A 20329-nucleotide genomic window follows, 5' to 3' on the forward strand; every position below is an offset into this window, starting at 1 on the left:
CAAGAACAGTAACTGAAGAAATAATTTGCAAAGACTGTGGATTTTGATTGTTATTTAGCGCTGCAATGCATGCTAGGAGGCATGTTGGACGAGAACAGTGTTGACAGCGGGTGACAGCAGAGGTTCAATGTCTCGCCCAAGGGAGCAGTGATGGCCAAGTGAAGCTTTTTGCTCATGGTGGTTCATTTAGTACCAGTTAATATCTTTTTTGTGTAAATATCCCATAATACAGTGAGGAGAGCTGTGACTTATAGTCCAGTGCGGATTACCTATGAACAAATGCCGTTTCTGTGTCAAATTTGGTGGGTGGCGGTTTATAGTCAGGTGTGCCTTATAGTCCACAAAATACAGTAATTTGATTTCATAATCTACATCTTTAGCCATTATTATTGATTCATATTTAACACATGATGTTACATTTATCAATTTGGGTGCCGGGCGCTGTTAATCTCTGTAAACACGTCGCGGAAATAAACACTGACAGACATTGTGCAGTATATTTGTGTACCGCTTTCTCAATATACTTTATTCTCTTATAAACATGTAATTACTAAAAATATGAAAAATACTAAAGGTCAGCTTTCTAGTTTTGGGAATATATTTGGTCTGTAAGCCACAATGCAAGGGTGATGGACGTTCGTTCCCCCCACCCATTCAAAATGTATTGGACATTTCGCAGTGTCAATGGCAGCCAATAAGTAAAACAAGTGGCCTTAAAAGTGTTATTACAGCAGTTATACTTTTTTTTTTTTTTTTAAATACGCAATCCCAAATGTGATCCAGTAAAATGCTAATCGTGCCTCTAAACGCCCGAGTAGTTCTGGTTGTTTTATTTATTAATAACTGCAAAATGTTTGCGATTCTGTGTTTTTACCTTGTGAAGCACTTCGAGAGTCGTCTTTGTTAGGAGTAACGACATGAATAAAATGTGAAAACATACAAGGTTACAAATTTGCAGCAGCCTGAGTAAAGTACGCTGGCGTTGTCTTTGATTAACCTCCTCTAATGAAATGTACTCAAGTACAAAAGTAAAATTTTACTGTCTGATATATACAAATACCAATTTTCATAACCTTCACCGCACGCGACAGTTTCCCGCTTTCATTACTAAAATTGCTTAGGGGTTTAATTAATTCCATGACACTCGTCAAATATCTTAAATCATCATGAAGATACCAATGTGGAAGTGTTTTACAACTATTGTAAGTGATTTAGTCATCTACTGTATAGTTAGTCATTTTTCTCAGAGGATAAAGAATATACACACGTGAATTTTACATTGTAAACAGTGCTCCAATCTGAAATTTTTACTTCAAAGTCAGAGCAAAGTCAGGTTTATAGGTTAAAGAAGCACCATACGAGTAGTAGTGCTGTATGATACGACGATACATAACTTTCAATTAACTTTTCTATCGTCATTATTGCCATAAATAGACCTGTGCAATGCACATCATGGCTGACATATGGCACCCATTTTGCTACGTTTTGGGATTCCATAAGCCATAGTAGTACCACTAATCAGCCTCAAGATGGCCCTATTTGCACTCAATAGTTAGCCAATTGGCTCCCCTGCCAACTGCATGTGAGTAACGCATGTAAAACAATTGAAAATAGTAACACATTTACTCCACACAGATGGCACAATTCGTTTCTGTATCAATATTGATTAATTTATTAACAATTAGAAAATTCCAATTCTGGATAAATCAGCCTCAAGATGGCCCTATTTGCACTCAATAGTTAGCCAATTGGCTCCCCTGCCAACTGCATGTGAGTAACGCATGTAAAACAATTGAAAATAGTAACACATTTACTCCACACAGATGGCACAATTCGTTTCTGTATCAATATTGATTAATTTATTAACAATTAGAAAATTCCAATTCTGGATAAATTACGAAGGTAGCTTAACTGTGATGGTTGGTATATCGGGTCAATTTCTGTTCATTTTGGAGCATTTCAGAGTTCTCGGTCTGTAGTGCTGCAATGCATGCTAGGAGGCATGTTGGACAACAACAGTGTTGACAGCGGGTGGCAGCAGAGGTTTACTGTCTCCCCCAAAGGAGCAGTGGCATTTCAGGGTGTTTCAGGGTCACTTCCTGTCAATGGAATGGAGAATCGGGCCAGTGGAAATGAATGGGAAAGTTTTTGGTTAATTTTGGCGGGACCATATGTTTTTGCTGCAAGAAAAGTAATGGTGCCTGGTGCGCTTCAGTATCTTGGATTTTTTTATGTGTAAATGCATAACGCAGACTTAAATTGATGGGACACAGGGTGCGGGGCCGATTCATAGGGGGCTTATCTCCAACAAAGCTGGCCGAGTGGAAACACAGAGCTTTTTCTGTTGAAAATTATTGTGAATAAATGCTTAGATCCCTTAATTCTTTATAGATATGTACGTAAAACGGTCTCGATTGTTGGTTAAAAGAAAAAAAAACGTGCAGGTAGCATTTATTTTGCGTAAATATTGCGAACTATGAGGCTAGTCAGTAAGGAAATTAGCGGCCGCCATATGTAGACAAAGAGCTTTTTGCATTGAAAATTCTTGTGAATAAATGCTTAAATCCCTGAATTCTTTATAGATGTGGACGTAAAACAGTCTCGATTCTTGGTTAAAAGCAAAAAAAAACATGCAGTTAGCATTTATTTTACGTAAATATTGCGAATTATAAGGCTAATCACTAAGGGAATTAGCGGCCGCCATATGTAAACAAAGACCTTTTTATGTTGAAAATTCTGGTGAATAAATACTTAAATCCCTGAATTCTTTATAGATGTGGACGTAAAACAGTCTCGATTCTTGGTTAGAAGCAAAAAAGAAAAAAAAAAAACGTGCAGGTAGCATTTATTTTACGTAAATATTGCGAAGTGCCAGTGCAGTAGCGGCTAATTTCTCCAATTTTTTCACAACATTTCAAAATGCATACATGGTACAAAAAATATAATAATTCCAATGAATCCTCGAACAAATCACTCCTGAGACAATCCTTGGTACAGCTTGTGTACTTTTTCAACCTAAATCTGGCGTTAGATTGCTGCTTGTGACCGACTGCTAATAAATAAAGCGGAGTGTTGGATGGCCCTCTTCGGGAAGGCGTGACGCAGTGAATGGGGAATGTGTCATGTCAATACATTATGAAGTCTATGGTAAATGATTTGATTTGGCTAAAAACTAGTGTTTTGATTTTTTTTTTTTTATTATTAAAAAAAACCTTTGAGCGAATGGTAATTTTTGGGGTGTTAAAGAAGAGGTCGCATCGTGCGAGAATTATGGTCGTTTTGATGTAAGAATAGTGTCGATGGGTCAAACGGTTTTGGCCAGGCCGCGCGCCGTAGAAATGCCATTGAAAAAATAAAAGGAAAATTTTACTTTTTATTTTAATGATATGCTTACTTGATATACAGCAGTCCTAAAAGCCAAATCCACTAGCCACAAGTCTTAGTAAATCACAAGATATCTTTACATTTGAGCAAAAATGTATGTCATACTGTCCTGATTCTTCATAGTTTTTGGGTTGCAGCACAACTTGATACATTTAACATTCGTGGCAGGCCCGTTTAATATCAATCCAAAAATAAAGCGAGTGGGAGGGGCAGTTGTCATAATCGTTGTATGTTGTGTTATAAATGACTTATGTCATATTTATTTCCATATCGCACAGTACTAACTAGTAGTTAGTATTTATTCACCTGTGGGGAAGCGCACATACAAGAAGCGATCACGCGTGGAAGGGGACGGCTGGTGCGCGCACACAAGGGTGTAAAAATGGAAAGATGCTCTGCAGCGGCGTGAGAGCCTGTCAAACACGCGGTTGAGCCGTGAAACTCAAGCTGCTTGGCCTGCGCTAACTCACTCTCGCACGTACACACAAGATGAAGTCAAGCAGCCTTAGATCGCCCCCTATCTGCAATTGGTGCCACTACTGCTTTTCACTCGTCGGCTAACATTGACATAACATGTTTAATCCATTCTAACTGGCCGAGCCTCCCAGTTTAAATGGATTGGACATGCATTGCTGTCAACGGCAGCGAATTAGTTAATAAATTTCCGAATCTCAAGCTCATTTAAAGCCTGGCTTTGTTACAGGAGCGTCATTTGCGTTGCGGCGGAGGTTGTTCAAAGCGAGCTGGAGGGGGCGTTTTGCAAGCTTACATCCGCGGCCTTTAATAAATGCCATAAAAAGCCTAATGATGGCTGCCCAGCTGATATAAACGATGCCTGGCTGGGAGGGGGGCGCAGTGGAATTTTAAGGAAAGGGAATTTAGCCCCCCCCACCCCCCTTGTCTTTGTTTGTGTTTTCCGGGCTAAAAAAAAAAAAGACAAGTACACCTCCAGGGGGTTGAAGTTGGGGGGTTGTGTTTATCAAATACATAGTGTTAGCAGCAAATATAGTTGTTGTTTTATGACTTTTTTGACGTTTGTATCTATTATTTGACATCTAATGAGTTCAAATTAATTTGTAGTTGTTGTTGTTTGTCCTCCCCACATGAAGCACATCAAATTATGGCACGTTCTTTGTTTAGATTTTTATTATTATTATTGAGTTTCTTAAATGTCACTTTTTTGCCTTTTGTCTGTTTTTTTATATATGTGCTTTTTTCCAATTTTATTTATATATATATATATATATATATATATATTTTTTTTTTTTTTTTTTTTTTTTTTTTTTTTTTTTAACTTTTGTATTATTTGTTTATATATTTTTAACTTTGGGACTCTGGCTGAGTTGTATTTTCAGGATTTTTTCTTTGAATATGTGCTTGAATGTTTTTTTTCTTTCGTTATTTAATCCAAAACTTGAATTCTGTCCCTCTCCTTTTTTTTTTTTTTTTTTTTCTCTTTTTTCTTTATTTTGGGTTTTTATTATTTCATTTTTATTTTTTATTTTTTTCCCCCAAGATTTTTGCTTGTTTTTTTTCTTCTTCATGTGTCATTTTTTTTCTTTTATTATTTAATCCAAAACTTGAATTCTGTCCCTTTCCTTTTTATTGTGCCTTTTTTCTTCATTCCTGTTTTTTATTACTTTATTTTTATATTATCATTTATTATTTTTATGATATCCTCATTTTTTTCCCTAAAGATTTTTACTTGTTTTTGTCTTCTTGGTGTTTTTTTTCTTTCAATATTTAATCCAAAACTTGAATTCTGTCCCTATTTTTTTGGGCCTTTTTTTTTTTAGTATTTTTATTATTTTATTTTATTTTATTTTTCCCCAAGATTACTACTTGTTTTCTTTGTTTTTATTTTATTTTATTTTTCCCCAAGATTACTACTTGTTTTTTTTTGTTCATCTGTTTCTTTTTTTTTTTTTTCTTTCCTTATTTAATCCAGATTTTTATTTATTTAATTTTTTGCATGTTTCTTCTTGTCGGTGTGTGATGGTGTGCTTGTGTGTGCGCTGTTATTTTTGTGCTCTAAGATTGTAAGCTTTTAGTGTTTTGCTTTTTTAATGCTTTCATCCACTCATACACACACACACAGACCCACACACTCACACCTGAACACATAATATATATGTAAATATGTATATGTATATATATGTGTATATATACAGAAAATGTTCATGAATGCTCACCTCCTCCTTAATGTCTTTGTTTGCTTCCCCCCCCCATCTTAAAAACCGAAAAGAAAACATACAAGAGTACCCCCAGGGGCGGTGGTGTTGCAAAGTAGAGGGGGCGCCTGGTGGAAGTGGGGTGGTGGGGGGTTTCGTGCGGGTGATTGCGGCTCCCGTCGGGAATAAACGACAACGGCGACGACATCGCAGATGGCGGCAATCAAAAATTCAAACGACAAGCGGCCTCGCTTTAGCTTCCGCCGCCTCCGCGGGGAACGGCAAAGGGGATCGTCGAGGGCTCGGCCGCCGATCCCCGTCGCGAGGAGACGCCAGGCGTGACGCGGAAAGATCGGCGTCGGCGTTTGACAAACTTTTCCGCGATAAGATAGCGAGTGAGCGAGCGCGGCGTACAAAATTCATCAGATCTGCTCGGCTGACGCCGCTAAAATATTCAAGCAAAATGAAGGAACAAAGTGAAATGGCCGACAGCCAATCGGGAGCCAATCAACGCCTGCGAGCTCGTCGTCTGCTTACTTACACACAGTTTGCTGTGTGTGCGCGAGTGTAGCCATATGGTGCAAATAAAGAAAGGGGGAAAAGTGTCATGCAGATCAGATCAGGGAAAGGCGCATCCGCTATACATGACGCCATTTGTCAAGCAGCTAACACTCAAGTTCACACATTTTATGCAGGGAAGGGAAGAAAAAGTCTGCAATATGTAAGGGTTACATATTGGCGGTATCGCTTTTGCATAATGATGTTGTGATGCTTGCTAAAAGTTGAAATTTGGGTCACTGGAACAAAAATGGTTTACTCCTTGTTGGGTAGTTCACGAAATATTTTTTTAAATGACTATATAGTGTTTATAAAATCAGAATTGAAATCTAATTTTTGGATTGAATCTAGTTAAAAGCATTTTGAATTTGGTCAAATTTTTTCCCGCGAACTTCACGCAGTCAATGAAAAACATTGGAATATTGACTAAATGGTTTGTTTGTTTTCTAAACTTGATCCAAAAGTTTTTTTTTTTAATTGCAGCTTTTTAAAAAAAAAAAACAAACAAAAAAAACAACAACTGATGGCTCACAAGAAAACTTAAATTTGGATATTTTGCAAATTTTTAAAGATGTATCTGCTTTTCTTTTTCTAGTATTGTTCCTTGTTTTCATCCAAAACACAGATTTTGCTTTGATTTCTGATTTCTATTCATTTATCTTTAAATATATGCATAAATATATTTAATGTTTTTTTTTTATTTATCTAAAATTTTAAATGTTATTTTGTTATTTTTATTTTTTTTAACATTATTTGGCATATTTTTTTAAACATTAAAGCATTTTTTGTATATTTTTTTAATCCAAATTTTAAAAATCACTTTATTCCTCTGGTCCATTTTTGAATATAGATAGATGGATACATTTCTATCTATCTATTATCTTTAAATATACGTATATATAATATAGATAACTTTTTTAAAAATTAATCTAAAATTCAAAATGTTATCTATTTTTTGTCATATTTTTTAAACATAAATGGATTTTTGGTATATTTTTTTTAATCCAAATTTTAAAAATCAGTATTCCTCTGGTCCTTTTTTGAGTATAGATAGATAGATAGATAGATAGATAGATAGATAGATAGATAGATAGATAGATAGATAGATAGATAGATCTTTTTATCTTTAAATATATAGAGATATCTTTTTTTATCTAAAATTTAAAATTTTGTTATTATTATTGTTATTTATTTAATTTTTTTGGGCCATGTTTTTTTAAACATAAATTTATTTTTTCTATATCATTTTTTAATCCAAATTTTTTAAATCAGTATTCCTCTGGTCCTTTCTTGAGTATACTTTAAAAAACTTTTTTTTTTTTTTAATTCATGTTTTTTTCTTTGTTTTTTGGGGGGTTTTTTTAAGATTTTTTGGCATATTTTTTAAATATGCATCTCCACATTTTCACAATTCTAAAAATATACTTTGTTGTGTTAAAGCTAAAAAAAACATTTTTAAAAAAAAAAATATCATAAAGCATTGGCTCTTACAATTGACTGAACATTACCCGCAACGTTTAACCCATTCTGTTTCTTTTTCATCCATAATGTAAGTATCTTCATCCAAGAAAATTTTCAAATTCATGCTTTATATTGGGCACTTTCATATTTTTAGTAGGCTTAGTTGAAATCCAGTATTCTACTTAGTGCTTTATCACTCGGAATGCTGTGTAAACCAACCCCAGTTTTTCTTTCTATAAGGCTTTTTCTCACACCGCATAAACTGTTTTGCACATTGAAGCTATCTTTTTCTCAGCTCTATCCGAGAAACTAAAGACTAGGAGCGATATTGCTATTAGCCTAATAGTATTATTGTAGGATGAAAGAAGAAGTAATAGCGCAGCATGAAACTGACGGTAGTTTGTTTAAACCAAATCTCCAATTAGTATATCTGCTAACGCATTAGCTGTCATTGACGGCAATAGACGTCCAATTCATTTTGGGTTAGGTTAGAGTGGCATTAAGTGGTGCTATCTTGTGGCTTGTAGAAGCTCAGTTGGAGTGATTTTAGGAGCTTCATAAAGAGCTTCATGTGAGGAGCGAAAAAGTGAGTTACACATTCATAGGTCAATATGAATAGCTGGACATAATTATTGTATTCCTAACAGTTGCTAACAATGATAACATCATACTAAAATATGAAAACAGACTCCTTAATCTGTCAAGATTATGATGACAATTTATGCGTTGTGCTACTTCTGTTCTTCCTCAAATTAAAAAAAGTAATAAAATTAACTGCTTGGAACTTGAAAACTCATTAGTTGGGACAAGTGCATCCACAAGTAATTGATATTACAGTAAAATGATCAAAACTGATAACTATGTTGATAGGTGATTAGTTATTTAGGGATGTTTTAGACCAGGGGTGGCCATTACGTTGATCGCGATTGTCCAGTAGATTGCAACCCTAGTGTGGGTAGCTTGCGAGATCAAAAAAATATATAAATGGCGGGAACACAGACAAGGCTGAAAAAGCAGTTTCTATTCTTGCACCACTCTTTAAAATAGACTGCTGTATTTTAAGCCAAAAGAACTGTTGTGTTTGATGGAACAATATGTCTATATGCTGCCATAGCAGTTTCATGACGCATTAAGCCTCCGAACTATTTTTATTTGTCCGTTTTACCCTGGGGACTCCCGTTTACAGACACCGCACAACCGCTTTTGTTTCAAGTCAGTGATAAAAACAAGTTAAGTAATTATATTTATTTTGGAAATGTAGATCACGGATCTCTACCTCATAAGTATAGCTTAATTGTATTTTTTTTGTTACTGTCGCTTTTTCCCCCCGATATATATAATATATATAATGAATATTTGATCCAAACAAAGAAAAATTGAGAAAAAAAAGTTTAAAAAGGTAAATATTTGAAAAAGAAAATCTCGACCACTCCTTGATGTCTGCGATTTCTGCACTGCGACCCTTGTTATATTACCGTGTTTCACCAATAAAATTCCCAAAAAGTCCTGCTGTGGCCAATCACAGATGTGTCTTGACACTCGGTGAGACTTGCGTGTTTGGACAACAAGGTAACTACCAGATAATATCTCGTTAAAATCATGGTGTCTTTAATTATGCTCTCTCATGCTGTCACCTCGAGTTTTGGTTTCGGGGTTTTCCTTTTTTTTTTTTTTTTTTTTTTTTTTAAATGCCCTCCTGTTCAAAATTTTTCTTCCCCCAGAAAATTGAGATTTTAAGCTTTCCAATGATGTATCACACATGCATCTAGGACAATTTTGAAATTTGGCCAAATTGGGGGTCTCAGAGGCGAACTTCAAGTCACCTGAGTGTTTTCCGCCGTACATTTGTTGTGTGAGCAACTTTTTGCTGTTAAGGTAGATCGCGGGTTGTCTCCTTAAAAAGTAGCTCTTGGAGCCAAAAAGTATGAGCACCACCGTTTTAGACGTTAAATTTTTGTTTTGTTTTGTTTTGTTTTTAATTTACTGCAATTTTTGGACTATAAAATGTTATGAACTGTAAGCAGCAGATTTATTTACACTAAAAGACATGCATTTCATTTGACTTTAAAAATCCCCGAATAAGACACAATGGACTTTATTTAAACTGCAGTGTTCAAAAATTGGCGGTTCATAGACCGAAAATGTTCATTTTTAATCCCCCCCCCCATAAAAAGTCAACATTCTCTATATCAAACTTTTCATGAACGTATACGACTTCTTTTTTTTTTTCACCATTACTGGACACTCATTTAAGTCATTTGCTGCAATTGACGGCCCAAGACGTCATATTGGACGTCTAGCGCGGTCAGTGGCACTTAAAGAAGAGAATTCACGAACAGTCTTCCCAGTTTGAATATCACTGTCATTGTCAGTGGCATGCAGTGACACTTATAGAAAATTAAAAAATACAGTTCTCAACAATTTAGAATATATTCTTATATATGATAAAAATTGATCACTTGCCCTATGAAGAGCTTAAAGGTCTAAGTGTCATCTTTTATATAGCGCTCCCTGAAATGGTTAATATTCTTTCGTTTTAATCAGAAAAATTCAATTCACTTATTAAATATATCATTTACTTCCCATGTATATTTTGTTTTTAATTCAAAACCAAAACAGGGAGGGGGAAAAAAAGTAAATATTCTTTGATTTGATACATATTGATTTGATTCCTTGATGAAAGTAGTTGATTATCTTTTGTAATTGATCAAAATTAGACATAAAATAGCATAATCTTTGGTTACATTGCAGATTACTAGCTAAAATTTAAAACCATAGACTTCATAATATATTGATGGGGCGCGGGGCCAATTAATAGGGGGGCTATCTCCATCAAAGCTGAGCGAGTGGAAACACAAAGAACTTTTTATGTTGAAAATTATTGTGAATAAATGCTTAAATCCCTGAATTCTTTATAGATATGGACGTAAAACAGTCTCGATTCTTGGTTAAAAGCAAAAAAAAAAAAAAAAAGGCAGTTGGCATTTATTTTACGTAAATATGTCGATTGTGCTGGTAGTCTTTAAGCCACTGTCCCATATCACTACAAAGAGCTTTTTACGTTGGAAATTCATGTGAATAAATGCGTAAATCCCTGAATTCTTTATAGATATGGACGGAAAACAGATTCGATTATTGGTTAAAAGAGCAAAGAACCGGGCAGTTAGCATTTATTTAACGCAAATATGTCGAATGTGCTGCTAGTCTTTAAGCCACTGTGCCGCCGCCTTATCACCACAAAGAGCTTTTTACGTTGAAAATTCTTGTGAACAAATGCTTAAATCTCTGAATTCTTTTTTTATATTAAAGTAAAAAAGCCAAATTCTTGGTTGAAAGCAAAAAAACGGGCATTTAGCATTTATTTTACGTAAATATGCCGAATGGGCTGCTAGTCTTTAAGCCACTGTGGCGCCGCCTCATCACCACAAAGAGCTTTTTACGTTGAAAATTCTTGTGAACAAATGCTTAAATCCCTGAATTCTTTCTTGATATAAAAGTAAAAAAGTCTCGATTCTTGGTTGAAAGCAAAAAAAACGGGCATTTAGCATTTATTTTACGTAAATATGTTGAAGTACGATCTTAGTCTGTTAGTGAATGTAGCTAGCGGCCGCCTGATGTAGAGCTTTTCCGGTGAAAATTCTTGTGAATAAATGCTTAAATTCCTGAATTCTTAATTGATATGAACATAAAAGAGTCTTGGTTCTTGGTTAAAAGCAAAAAAAAACTGTGCAGCTACCATTTATTTTACGTAGATATGTCAAAGTACAATGCTAGCCTGATAGTGAATGTAGCTAGCGGCCGCCTGATGTAAACAGAGCTTTTCCGGTGAAAATTCTTGTGAATAAATACTTAAATCCCTGAATTCTTTATTGATTTGAACGTACAACAGTCTCGAGTCTTGGTTAAAAGCAAAAAAACGGGCAGTTAGCATGCATTTTACACAAATATTGCGAATGATGACGCCAATGCCATAGCATTAATTTCTCCCATTGATTTTTTTTTTCTACCATTCAAAATGCATGCATGGTACGAAAAATATAATAATTACCTTGAATCCTCGAACAAATCGCTCCTGAGACAATCCTATCTGTTTGCATGCGGTGCAGCTTGTGTACTTTTTCTTCTTTCTTTTGTACCCACGTGCGTGGGTAGTGCAGCGCATGCGTTAACTGCGTTAAATATTTTAATGTTATTACCGCCGTTGATGCGATAAATTTGACAGCCCCACTTTAAGCCAAAATTTAAAACTCTGGATGAGTGTAAGACATTTTGTCTGTAACGTTAAAGAAAATTAGAAAATAATTTAATTAAAATTAAAAAAAAAATATATATATATATATATATATATATATATATATATATTAAAAAAGGCATGTCCGACTCCGATACTTTGAAAATGACGTGATCGCCCCGATCGATCGGGACATCTCTAGTTAAGAGCATTGTAAAAAAAAAAATTTTAATTTGCATTTTATAGCATTTAAGCTAGCAGACTTTTGCTATGTAAGTTAGCCAATTGTTCTTTTGTTGTACATAGATTCTCATTTATTTTTTAATACTGTTTGAGGTTCAACTCAGGTATTTTAATTTTTCAGGTTCCTTATCCGAAAACTTGATTATTCCAACTAACTAGTTCATCGATTAATCGACGACTAAAATAATCAATAGCTGCAGCCCTACTCTGGTATATTTATATTAGGGCTGTCAAACGATTAAAAATTTTAATCGAGTTAATTACAGCTTAAAAATTAATTATAATTAATCGCAATTAATCACAATTCAAACCATCTATAAAATATGCCATATTTTTCCGTAAATTATTGTTGGATTGGAAAGATAAGACATAAGATGGATATATACATTCAACATACGGTACATAGGGACTGTATTTGTTTATTATAACAATAAATCAACAAGATGGCATTACCATTATTAACATTCTGTTAAAGCGATCCATGGATAGAAAGACTTGTAGTTCTTAAAAGATAAATGTTAGTCCAAGTTATAGAAATTTTATATTAAAACCCCTCTTAATGTTTTCGTTCTAATAAAATTTGTAAAAATTTCAATCAAAAAATAAACTAGTAGCCCGCCATTGTTGATGTCAATAATTACTTACACAATGCTTATGGGTGCTGAAGCCTATAAAATCAGTCGCACCCAAACGCCAGCAGAGGGCGGCAAAACTCCATAAAACACAATTAACATGTGGGCATTTCACTGTACTGTCATTTAAATCTGTCTGAGCGGGGCATGTGCGTTAATGGCGTCAAATATTTTAACGTGATTAATTTAAAAAATTAATTACCGCCCGTTAACGCGATAATTTTGACAGCCCTAATTTATATTGACGTTTTTTTACCCTGATGTGTTAATTAATGATCGGAAATGAAATGAAAATGAAACGTGAGTCGACTAATCGCAAAAATAATCAATTAGCCAACTATATAAATAATCGCGAATGACTCACTACCTCCCACTGACGACGATAGACGTCCAATCCGTTTGAACAGCGAAGGTTGGCAGCGAATGAACGAACGTTCATTCGCTGCCAACCTTCGCTGTTCAAACGGATTGGACGTCTACTAACGTCAAACTTTGGAACGCACGTCCTCTCATTCCATATTTTTTGATAAACGTCGTTCTAATTTGCGGTTATGCCTCCACCTGTCCAGAAATATGCCACCATTCCCGTTCCGCGCACCTATGTATGCCCCTTCAGGGCTGATCAACCGCGTGACTCGGATGACGGCGTGAATGCAAGCGGCCGGCCACCTGCGGCGATTCAATGTAAGCGGACACCCACCGACAGTTGACACCTCAACTCACGTTATTCCCTTTAAGAAAAAAAAATGACGGTAATAACCGCTCACTATGTGTTGACTTAATCAAATGTCGTCTCCCTCCTCCAGCCCGAGGTGGAGATTCAACGCCGGATACCCGGATCCATCCACCTTAAGGAAACAGCCCACAGTGACAAGCTCAAGTCCATAGTGAGGCAAGTTTGACCGTTTTTTTTGCCGTCCTCCTTTTTTTGTTGTCTGAGTGTAAACACAAATTGGAACGGGCCCGAGGCGAGGTTGCCGCGCTTTCGTCCCCGAGATGAGTTCAAGAACAAGTTGGGCGTGATGAAGCTCGCAGCGCTAACCGGAGAAGGACAAACGAGTTTAAAACTGCAGGTTCGGAAAAATATGGCGATTTTTGTTGTTGTAATATGGATTGAAAAAGCTTGATTTTTGTGATATTTTTAGGTTTAAAAAAAAAAAAAAAAAAGGTTAAATTAAGTTTAATTCACTGGTTGACATTGACGGCGATGGACGTCCAATCCAATTTGACGGGGGCAACCTTCCAAGTCAAAATGGATTCGACGTCTATAACAGTCAATGGCGTTGAAACATGAATAGTTCAGTTTGAATGGATTGTTCAATCGATTGTCGTCTGTGGCAAACAATAGAAAACTTTTGACACAGAAAAGTAACTCTCAAGAAACCTTTATCAATATTTTGACCAAAAAAATTACCCTAAAAAAATATTTTTTTGGGGTAAAAATAAATTTAAAATTGAACCAAATACTTACCCTAAAAATTTTTTTTTTTTCTTCTTTATTTTAAATATATAACAGGACAAGCAAAGGAGGTAAATCAAACACGAAGTGCAACTTAAGTAAGTTTTTTATCACTGTTTGGACAAAAAATTAACCCTGTAAATAAAAGAAATTGACCCCAAAAAATATTTTTTGTTAAATATTTTGACCCAGAAAGGCCCTTTAACATATAAAATTTTGGAAAGACTTAAATGAATGAAGTTCAATTCGAGTGGATTGGACGTCTATCAATTTTGACCCAGAAAATAAACCTTCAAGAGATATTTTGACCAAAAAATTACCCTAAAAAAATCTTTTTTTTTTTTTTTTTTTTTTTTTTTTTTTTGTAAAAATAAATTTTTTAAAAATTAAAATAAAAAATTAAAATGAACTAAATATTTACCCAAAAAAATGCTGATTTTTTTTTTTTTTAAGATACAGGAAAAGCAAAGAAGGTAAATAACACATGAAGTGCAACTTGCGTTACAAAAAAAGTAAATTCTCAAGAAAATAAATTCTCTAATATTTTGCCCCCAAAAATACCCTAAAAAAATTATTTTTTGTAAAAATAATTTAATTTTTTTTTTTTAATTATTTTTTGTAAAAATATTTTTTTTAAATGAAACAAATATTTACCTTAAAATGCTGGTTTTTTTTGTTTTTTTTTAGATATAACACTACAAGCAAAAAGGGTAAATAAAACATGAAGTGCAATTTGAGTAGCAAAAAAAAAAGACTTAAATAAATGAACCAATTTTTTTTTAACTAAACGTCTATCACCCTTAATGTCATTGAAGCATGATCAGTTCACTTCGAGTGGATTGGACATCTATCGTTGTCAGTGGCTGCCAATGAGTTCATAAAAAATGATTTAACCAAAACTTGAATAGGAAAAAAAATGAATATTTTGACCAAAAAAAAGGATTTTTTTGGTCGATTCAAAACTTTTTTGGGGGGATCACAGGTCAAATTGCATTGGACGTCTGTCGCTGTCAATGGCATTGAAACATGATTAGTTCAGTTCAAATAGATTGGATGTCTATTGTTGTCAGTGGCAGCCAATGAGTTCACCGTATAAAAACAATAGAACTGGGTGGGGGGGAAACACAATTTTGGCCCAAAAAATAAACTCTCAGGAATTTTTTATCAATATTTTGAGCCCAAAAAAATTACCCTAAAAAATCATTTTATGTAGAAAAATAAATAAAAATATGAACCAAATATTTACCGTAAAAATGCTGATTTTTTTATTTTTTTATTTTAAACATATAACATGCCAAGCAAAGAAGGTAGTTAAAACATGAATGAACTGCAACTTAAATAGCAAAAAAAACTTTAGAAATTTTATAAAAAATATTGGGGGAAAAAAACCTCAAAAAATGATTTTTGGGGGGGGGGGGGGGGTGAACACATACAATAGAGATCTAAAAAAAAAAAATGACTCCAAAAAAAGACTTAATTGGGGGGAAAAAAAGAAATAAACTAATAATTTTGATGAAAGTTGAACCAAAATGTGACAATTTTGGTCAAAACGTTTGCCCTGTCAGTTCAAATAATTTAGACGTCTATGGCAGTCAATAGCAGCCTTTAAGTGAAACAATGTGAGATATCAGGAAAAGCCTGTATAAAGCACCTGAAGTTTATTTGGCTTTCATTATAAGTCTATTAATTGTGCTGACATTATAATGGTTCATTCCGTACTACATTATACAGTGTGAACACTTATGCAATTACATCATTGGTATAATTTCAAAGTTTTTGCTTTTTTTCATCACCATAAAACTGGGATTTGAACTAGGGTGTGTAAACTTTTTTTACTTTTTTATTTCTTTATTTTAAGCAACCTCATTTACAATAACAACAGTGGACAATTTAAAGCACAGGTGTCAAACTCAAGGCCCGGGAGAGAAACCTGGCCCACCAGATGATTTTGTTTGGCCCGAGAAAGCAAATCATGTGCATTCATCCATTTTCTACCGATTAATCCGGGGTCGGGTCGCGAGGGCTGCAACCTTTAGCAGAGAAGCAGTACATGCAATACAATTTCGGTCACTTTTGAAAATGTTGCGATACTGCTAGCATTTTCCCCTCATTTTTAAATATACTAAATATTTGCTTTGGATTTTAAAACAAAGTACAATATTAATTTGTGTATTTGCATTAAAGCTGACCAACATTTTTTTTTCTCCTTTTTCTGTCGCATGAGTGTTTTTAACTGATTCTATACAATTTGAAATCAGCCATCAGTTTATTTCGGTATGCTTTGGTTTTCATGCAAATCAGCATATTAGTGGTATTTTAAACAGTAATATTTTCGCCCTATTCCAGTTGAACTTTTTAAGTCCTGTGCCTCGTTATATACATTTTTCTGAATATTTGTCAACATTAGCTTGCCATAGTTGACTGATTTTCCACATATTGGTGCACTTTGGCAGCGGTGCAGTACAGTGCACAGTACATTGTGCATATTGTTAGTCTCCTATGTCTGCAGTTGTCTAAAACACTATAACAGGTTTTTGCTATATATTGTTACTTTTGTGCTATGTGCCCGCTATAAACCCACTTTTTTGATAATATCGCTTCGCAATAATTTTGCATCGCTCAAAAAATTTCAATCTCGACTTACAAAATATCTAGCATTGACAAAAAAAACCTTAAATCAGATTTCACATGCAGCACCAAATTGTAATATATCATGCTCATACATTTTTGCAGGTTTGCAGAAATGAACCATCACATCGACGTGACCCGCGACTAAAAAATGACTTCTACGTCCAAGATTTACACGCTTAATAACGTTACCCTGATGTGGTAAGAAACTTATCTTTCCAAGAAAAAACCCACACAATTCAACGTGTATTAAATCTTGTGTTCACTGTAAAATATAGTGATTCTTTACATGATTTATGCATGACTTAAAGCACGTGAAACGTTTTGCGAGTTCCCTTCCGCGGTATAAATGACACTCATTTACTTACACACACACTTGCAACCCATCAAATAAACCGGAGGTGTGTCTAGTCGTCCAAATTCAGATTGTTGAGGTGGGCTGGCACGTCGGGGGTGACATTCAGACTTCCGTTACACACACGGCAACACTTCTCACGTCTTTTTTTTTGCCACAATTGTTGCTTACAGAACCACAAAAACTTTTAACAATATTTTGCTTTGTTGTGATGATCAATACAAAATACAAGAAATTAACCAAGAGTGTATAAGCTTCAAATTTTGAATGTTTTGATGGAAGTTTGCGCCCTGCTGGGGTTGACATTCGGACTTCCGCTAGACACACACACACAAGACACACTTCTTATATGTTCTTATCGCATTTGTTAGTTCTAAAGCAAGATTCAACCCACACAAACTGCTCATTTGAAGCTAAATTTGCAGCTTTTGCCTCTCACGCACATCTCTTTATAATGCTTTGACTCATCTTTACAGGCGATGGTCGCGAGTAAACAAGACAAACACGCTGACTTTTAAGCACACACACTGTGTGGAAGTGTGTGTGTAGTGTGCAAAAACAGGTAGGACCAGATTGAGGCCCTTCTATTTCGCACGGCCGATCATCCTGTTCTCCGAATCGGCGAGACGCTTCTTGACACCTCGTTGTAGATCAAGTTCAAAAGCAGGTGTGTGTGTTATGCAAAAAAAAAAAAAAAAAAAAAGGCGTCAAACTAAGTGACCCATGGCTGCGAGCGGGGGTGGGAAATATTTAACTGTAACGCCAAATTTGTCCCCCCCCCCACAATGAGTGCCCTGAAGCAGACAAATGAAAATCAGCCAAGTTTTTTTTTGTCTTTGTCAGGTAAATGTCACAAAGAAACACACTTGACAATAGCACACACCCTGAGGTAGTCACACTGTAAAATTAATTGTCTGCACGTCAATCAAGAGGACTAATTAAAAAATAATGCAAAAATGTCCAGTGTCCCTTGCTGATTATTATAATAACAGCTGGAATAATATTACAAACTTAACATAATAGCCTGAAAGAGCTTCTCGATTGTTTCACAAAGTGATGAGGATCAATAATTTGTAACACACACACACACATAAAACATTGGCCACAGATTACATCATGAGCTGGTGTGCATTGAATTAGTGCGATTAGGCCTCGTCTATCAAATTGGATCGAGCTGGCAGCACGGAGAAGATGAAGGTTCAAATTGATATTAGGATTTGGATTATAGGACACTTTTAATCTTTTCCCATACAGCAAATAGATAAGTGTGTGTCATCACAAAAAGGCTGTGACAAGATAAATTCTTTTAAGAAATCAAATGAGTAAAAGTTCTTATCTCGTCATGCATGATTTGGTCTGGTTAAACAAACTTTAGAGCACGATCGGGGTGTGTGTTTGTGTGTGTGAGAGGCCCGGTGGTGTGTGTGATTACAATAAGAAGCAAGTTGGATGTGCACGTGCGATGCACAAGTATTAAAAATGCTGAAATGTTTTGCATAGTTTAATGTTTAGAATTTTAGGAATGGAGATGGAAAAAGTGCTGAGAAATTGTGAGAAATTGTTATATTTAGGACTGTTGGGATTTTATTGGGATTGATTTTTAGATGGAGATTTTAAATTTGCTTGCGTGCCAGTGGAATTAAAAAATTTAAATTTTGTGAGCGATCAAAAAAGCGCATCTCACCTGGTGCCGTCTCCCGGTGGCTCAACGACAAGTGCTGCGGGTTCACCTGCTTGCGGCGGGACATCGCCCCGGCATTTACTCTGGCATCGCCCGGTGAACGGCACTTGGAGTCGGCTCGGACCGTCGTGTCGGTCCGCTGTGTCTCTCGGGTGCACGGAACTCTTACTCCTCCTCTTATTTTTTTCTTCAAATGTTTATTTCTATCAATTTGCTCGCTTTCCTCGGTAATTGCTCAAGTTTCGCGTGTGCACGCTGTCCAAAAGAAAACACCTGGACGCGTGCGCCACAATAGCTGCAAAAAAAGAAAAGCACCACACACAAAAAAGCTGGGAAATCCTGCGCTGGGATGCTGCGTTCTGGTCAGTGTTAATTTAAGATCCCCTGCGAGCACCTTGTTTTCGCTGCACTAAAAAAAAATGACCCTTTGGCACCGGCTCCTTGTGTGCGTTTTGGCATCGGCGCGTGGAACGGCAACTCTTGGCTCCTGTGGCTGGAGACTCGCTGATGGAGAGAGAGAGAGAGAGAGTGAAAGAGAGAGAGAATGCACGGGCAGACAAGACACCTCCTCCTCCTCTTCTTCCTCCTCCTTGTCCAACAAGAGAGTCCAAATGTTTCCTCCTGCTTTCCCTGTTGGGTCTTGTTTAAGAGGACGACCCCATTTGTGTGTTGGGGGGGTTGAGAGTGGCTGGCAGGGCCGGATCAAGTGGGGCCAAAAAGGGCTGGGGATGTTTACGCCCACCCTTGTGGAAGGGGTTTTTGTTATTTAGTGACAAAAATGGCCCAAGCGTCAGGGGTGGGTATACAGTAGCCAAAAATGTTACTCAAGAAAGAGTAGCGTTACTTCAAAATAATATTACTAGGGCTGTCAACGATTAAAAATTTTAATCGAGTTAATCACAGCTTGAAAATTAATTAATCGTAATTAATCGCAATTTAAACCATCTATAAAATTTGCCATATTTTTCTGTAAATTATTGTTAGAATGGAAAGATAAGCCACAAGACAGATATATACATTCAACATACTGTACACAAGTACTGTAAGTATTGTTTATTATAACAATAAATCAACAAGATGGCATTAACATTATTAACATTCTGTTAAAGCGAACCATGGATAGAAAGACTTGTAGTTCTTAAAAGATAAATGTTAGTACAAGTTAGAGAAATTTTATATTAAAACCCCTCGTTTCATTTTAATAAAATTTGTAAAATTTTCAATGAAAAAATAAACTAGTAGCTCGCCATTGTTGATGTCAATAATTACACAATGCTCATGGCGCTGAAACCCATAAAATCAGTCGCACCCAAGCGCCAGCAGAGGGCGAAAAAACACCAAAAAACACAAGTAACAATTGGACATGACACTGCTGTCATTTTAATCTGTTTGAGCGGGGCATATGCGTTAAATGCGTCAAATATTTTAACGTGATTAAAAAATGAATTACCGCCCGTTAACACGATCATTTTGACAGCCCTAAATATTACTCAAGTAAAAGTAGTTATCCAAAAAAATGTACTCAA

At 35.5% G+C, this 20329-nt stretch overlaps 1 protein-coding gene across 3 annotated transcripts in view; it reads right to left on the reverse strand.

Moving 5' to 3' along the window:
* The window catches only part of bcl11bb (BCL11 transcription factor B b), a 99403-nt gene extending 80064 nt beyond the window's left edge, over positions 1-19339 (reverse strand). For all 3 annotated transcript variants that reach the window (XM_057822119.1, XM_057822118.1, XM_057822117.1), the window contains exon 1: positions 18807-19339. In XM_057822119.1, coding sequence (XP_057678102.1) covers positions 18807-18870 — 64 coding nt within the window. In that variant the 5' untranslated portion in view covers positions 18871-19339. The remainder of the gene's footprint in view (positions 1-18806) is intronic.
* Between the last annotated feature and the right edge of the window lie 990 nt (positions 19340-20329).

The sequence above is a fragment of the Corythoichthys intestinalis genome, chromosome 19 (genome assembly GCF_030265065.1).
Source record: "Corythoichthys intestinalis isolate RoL2023-P3 chromosome 19, ASM3026506v1, whole genome shotgun sequence".
NCBI classification, from domain to species: Eukaryota; Metazoa; Chordata; class Actinopteri; order Syngnathiformes; family Syngnathidae; genus Corythoichthys; species Corythoichthys intestinalis.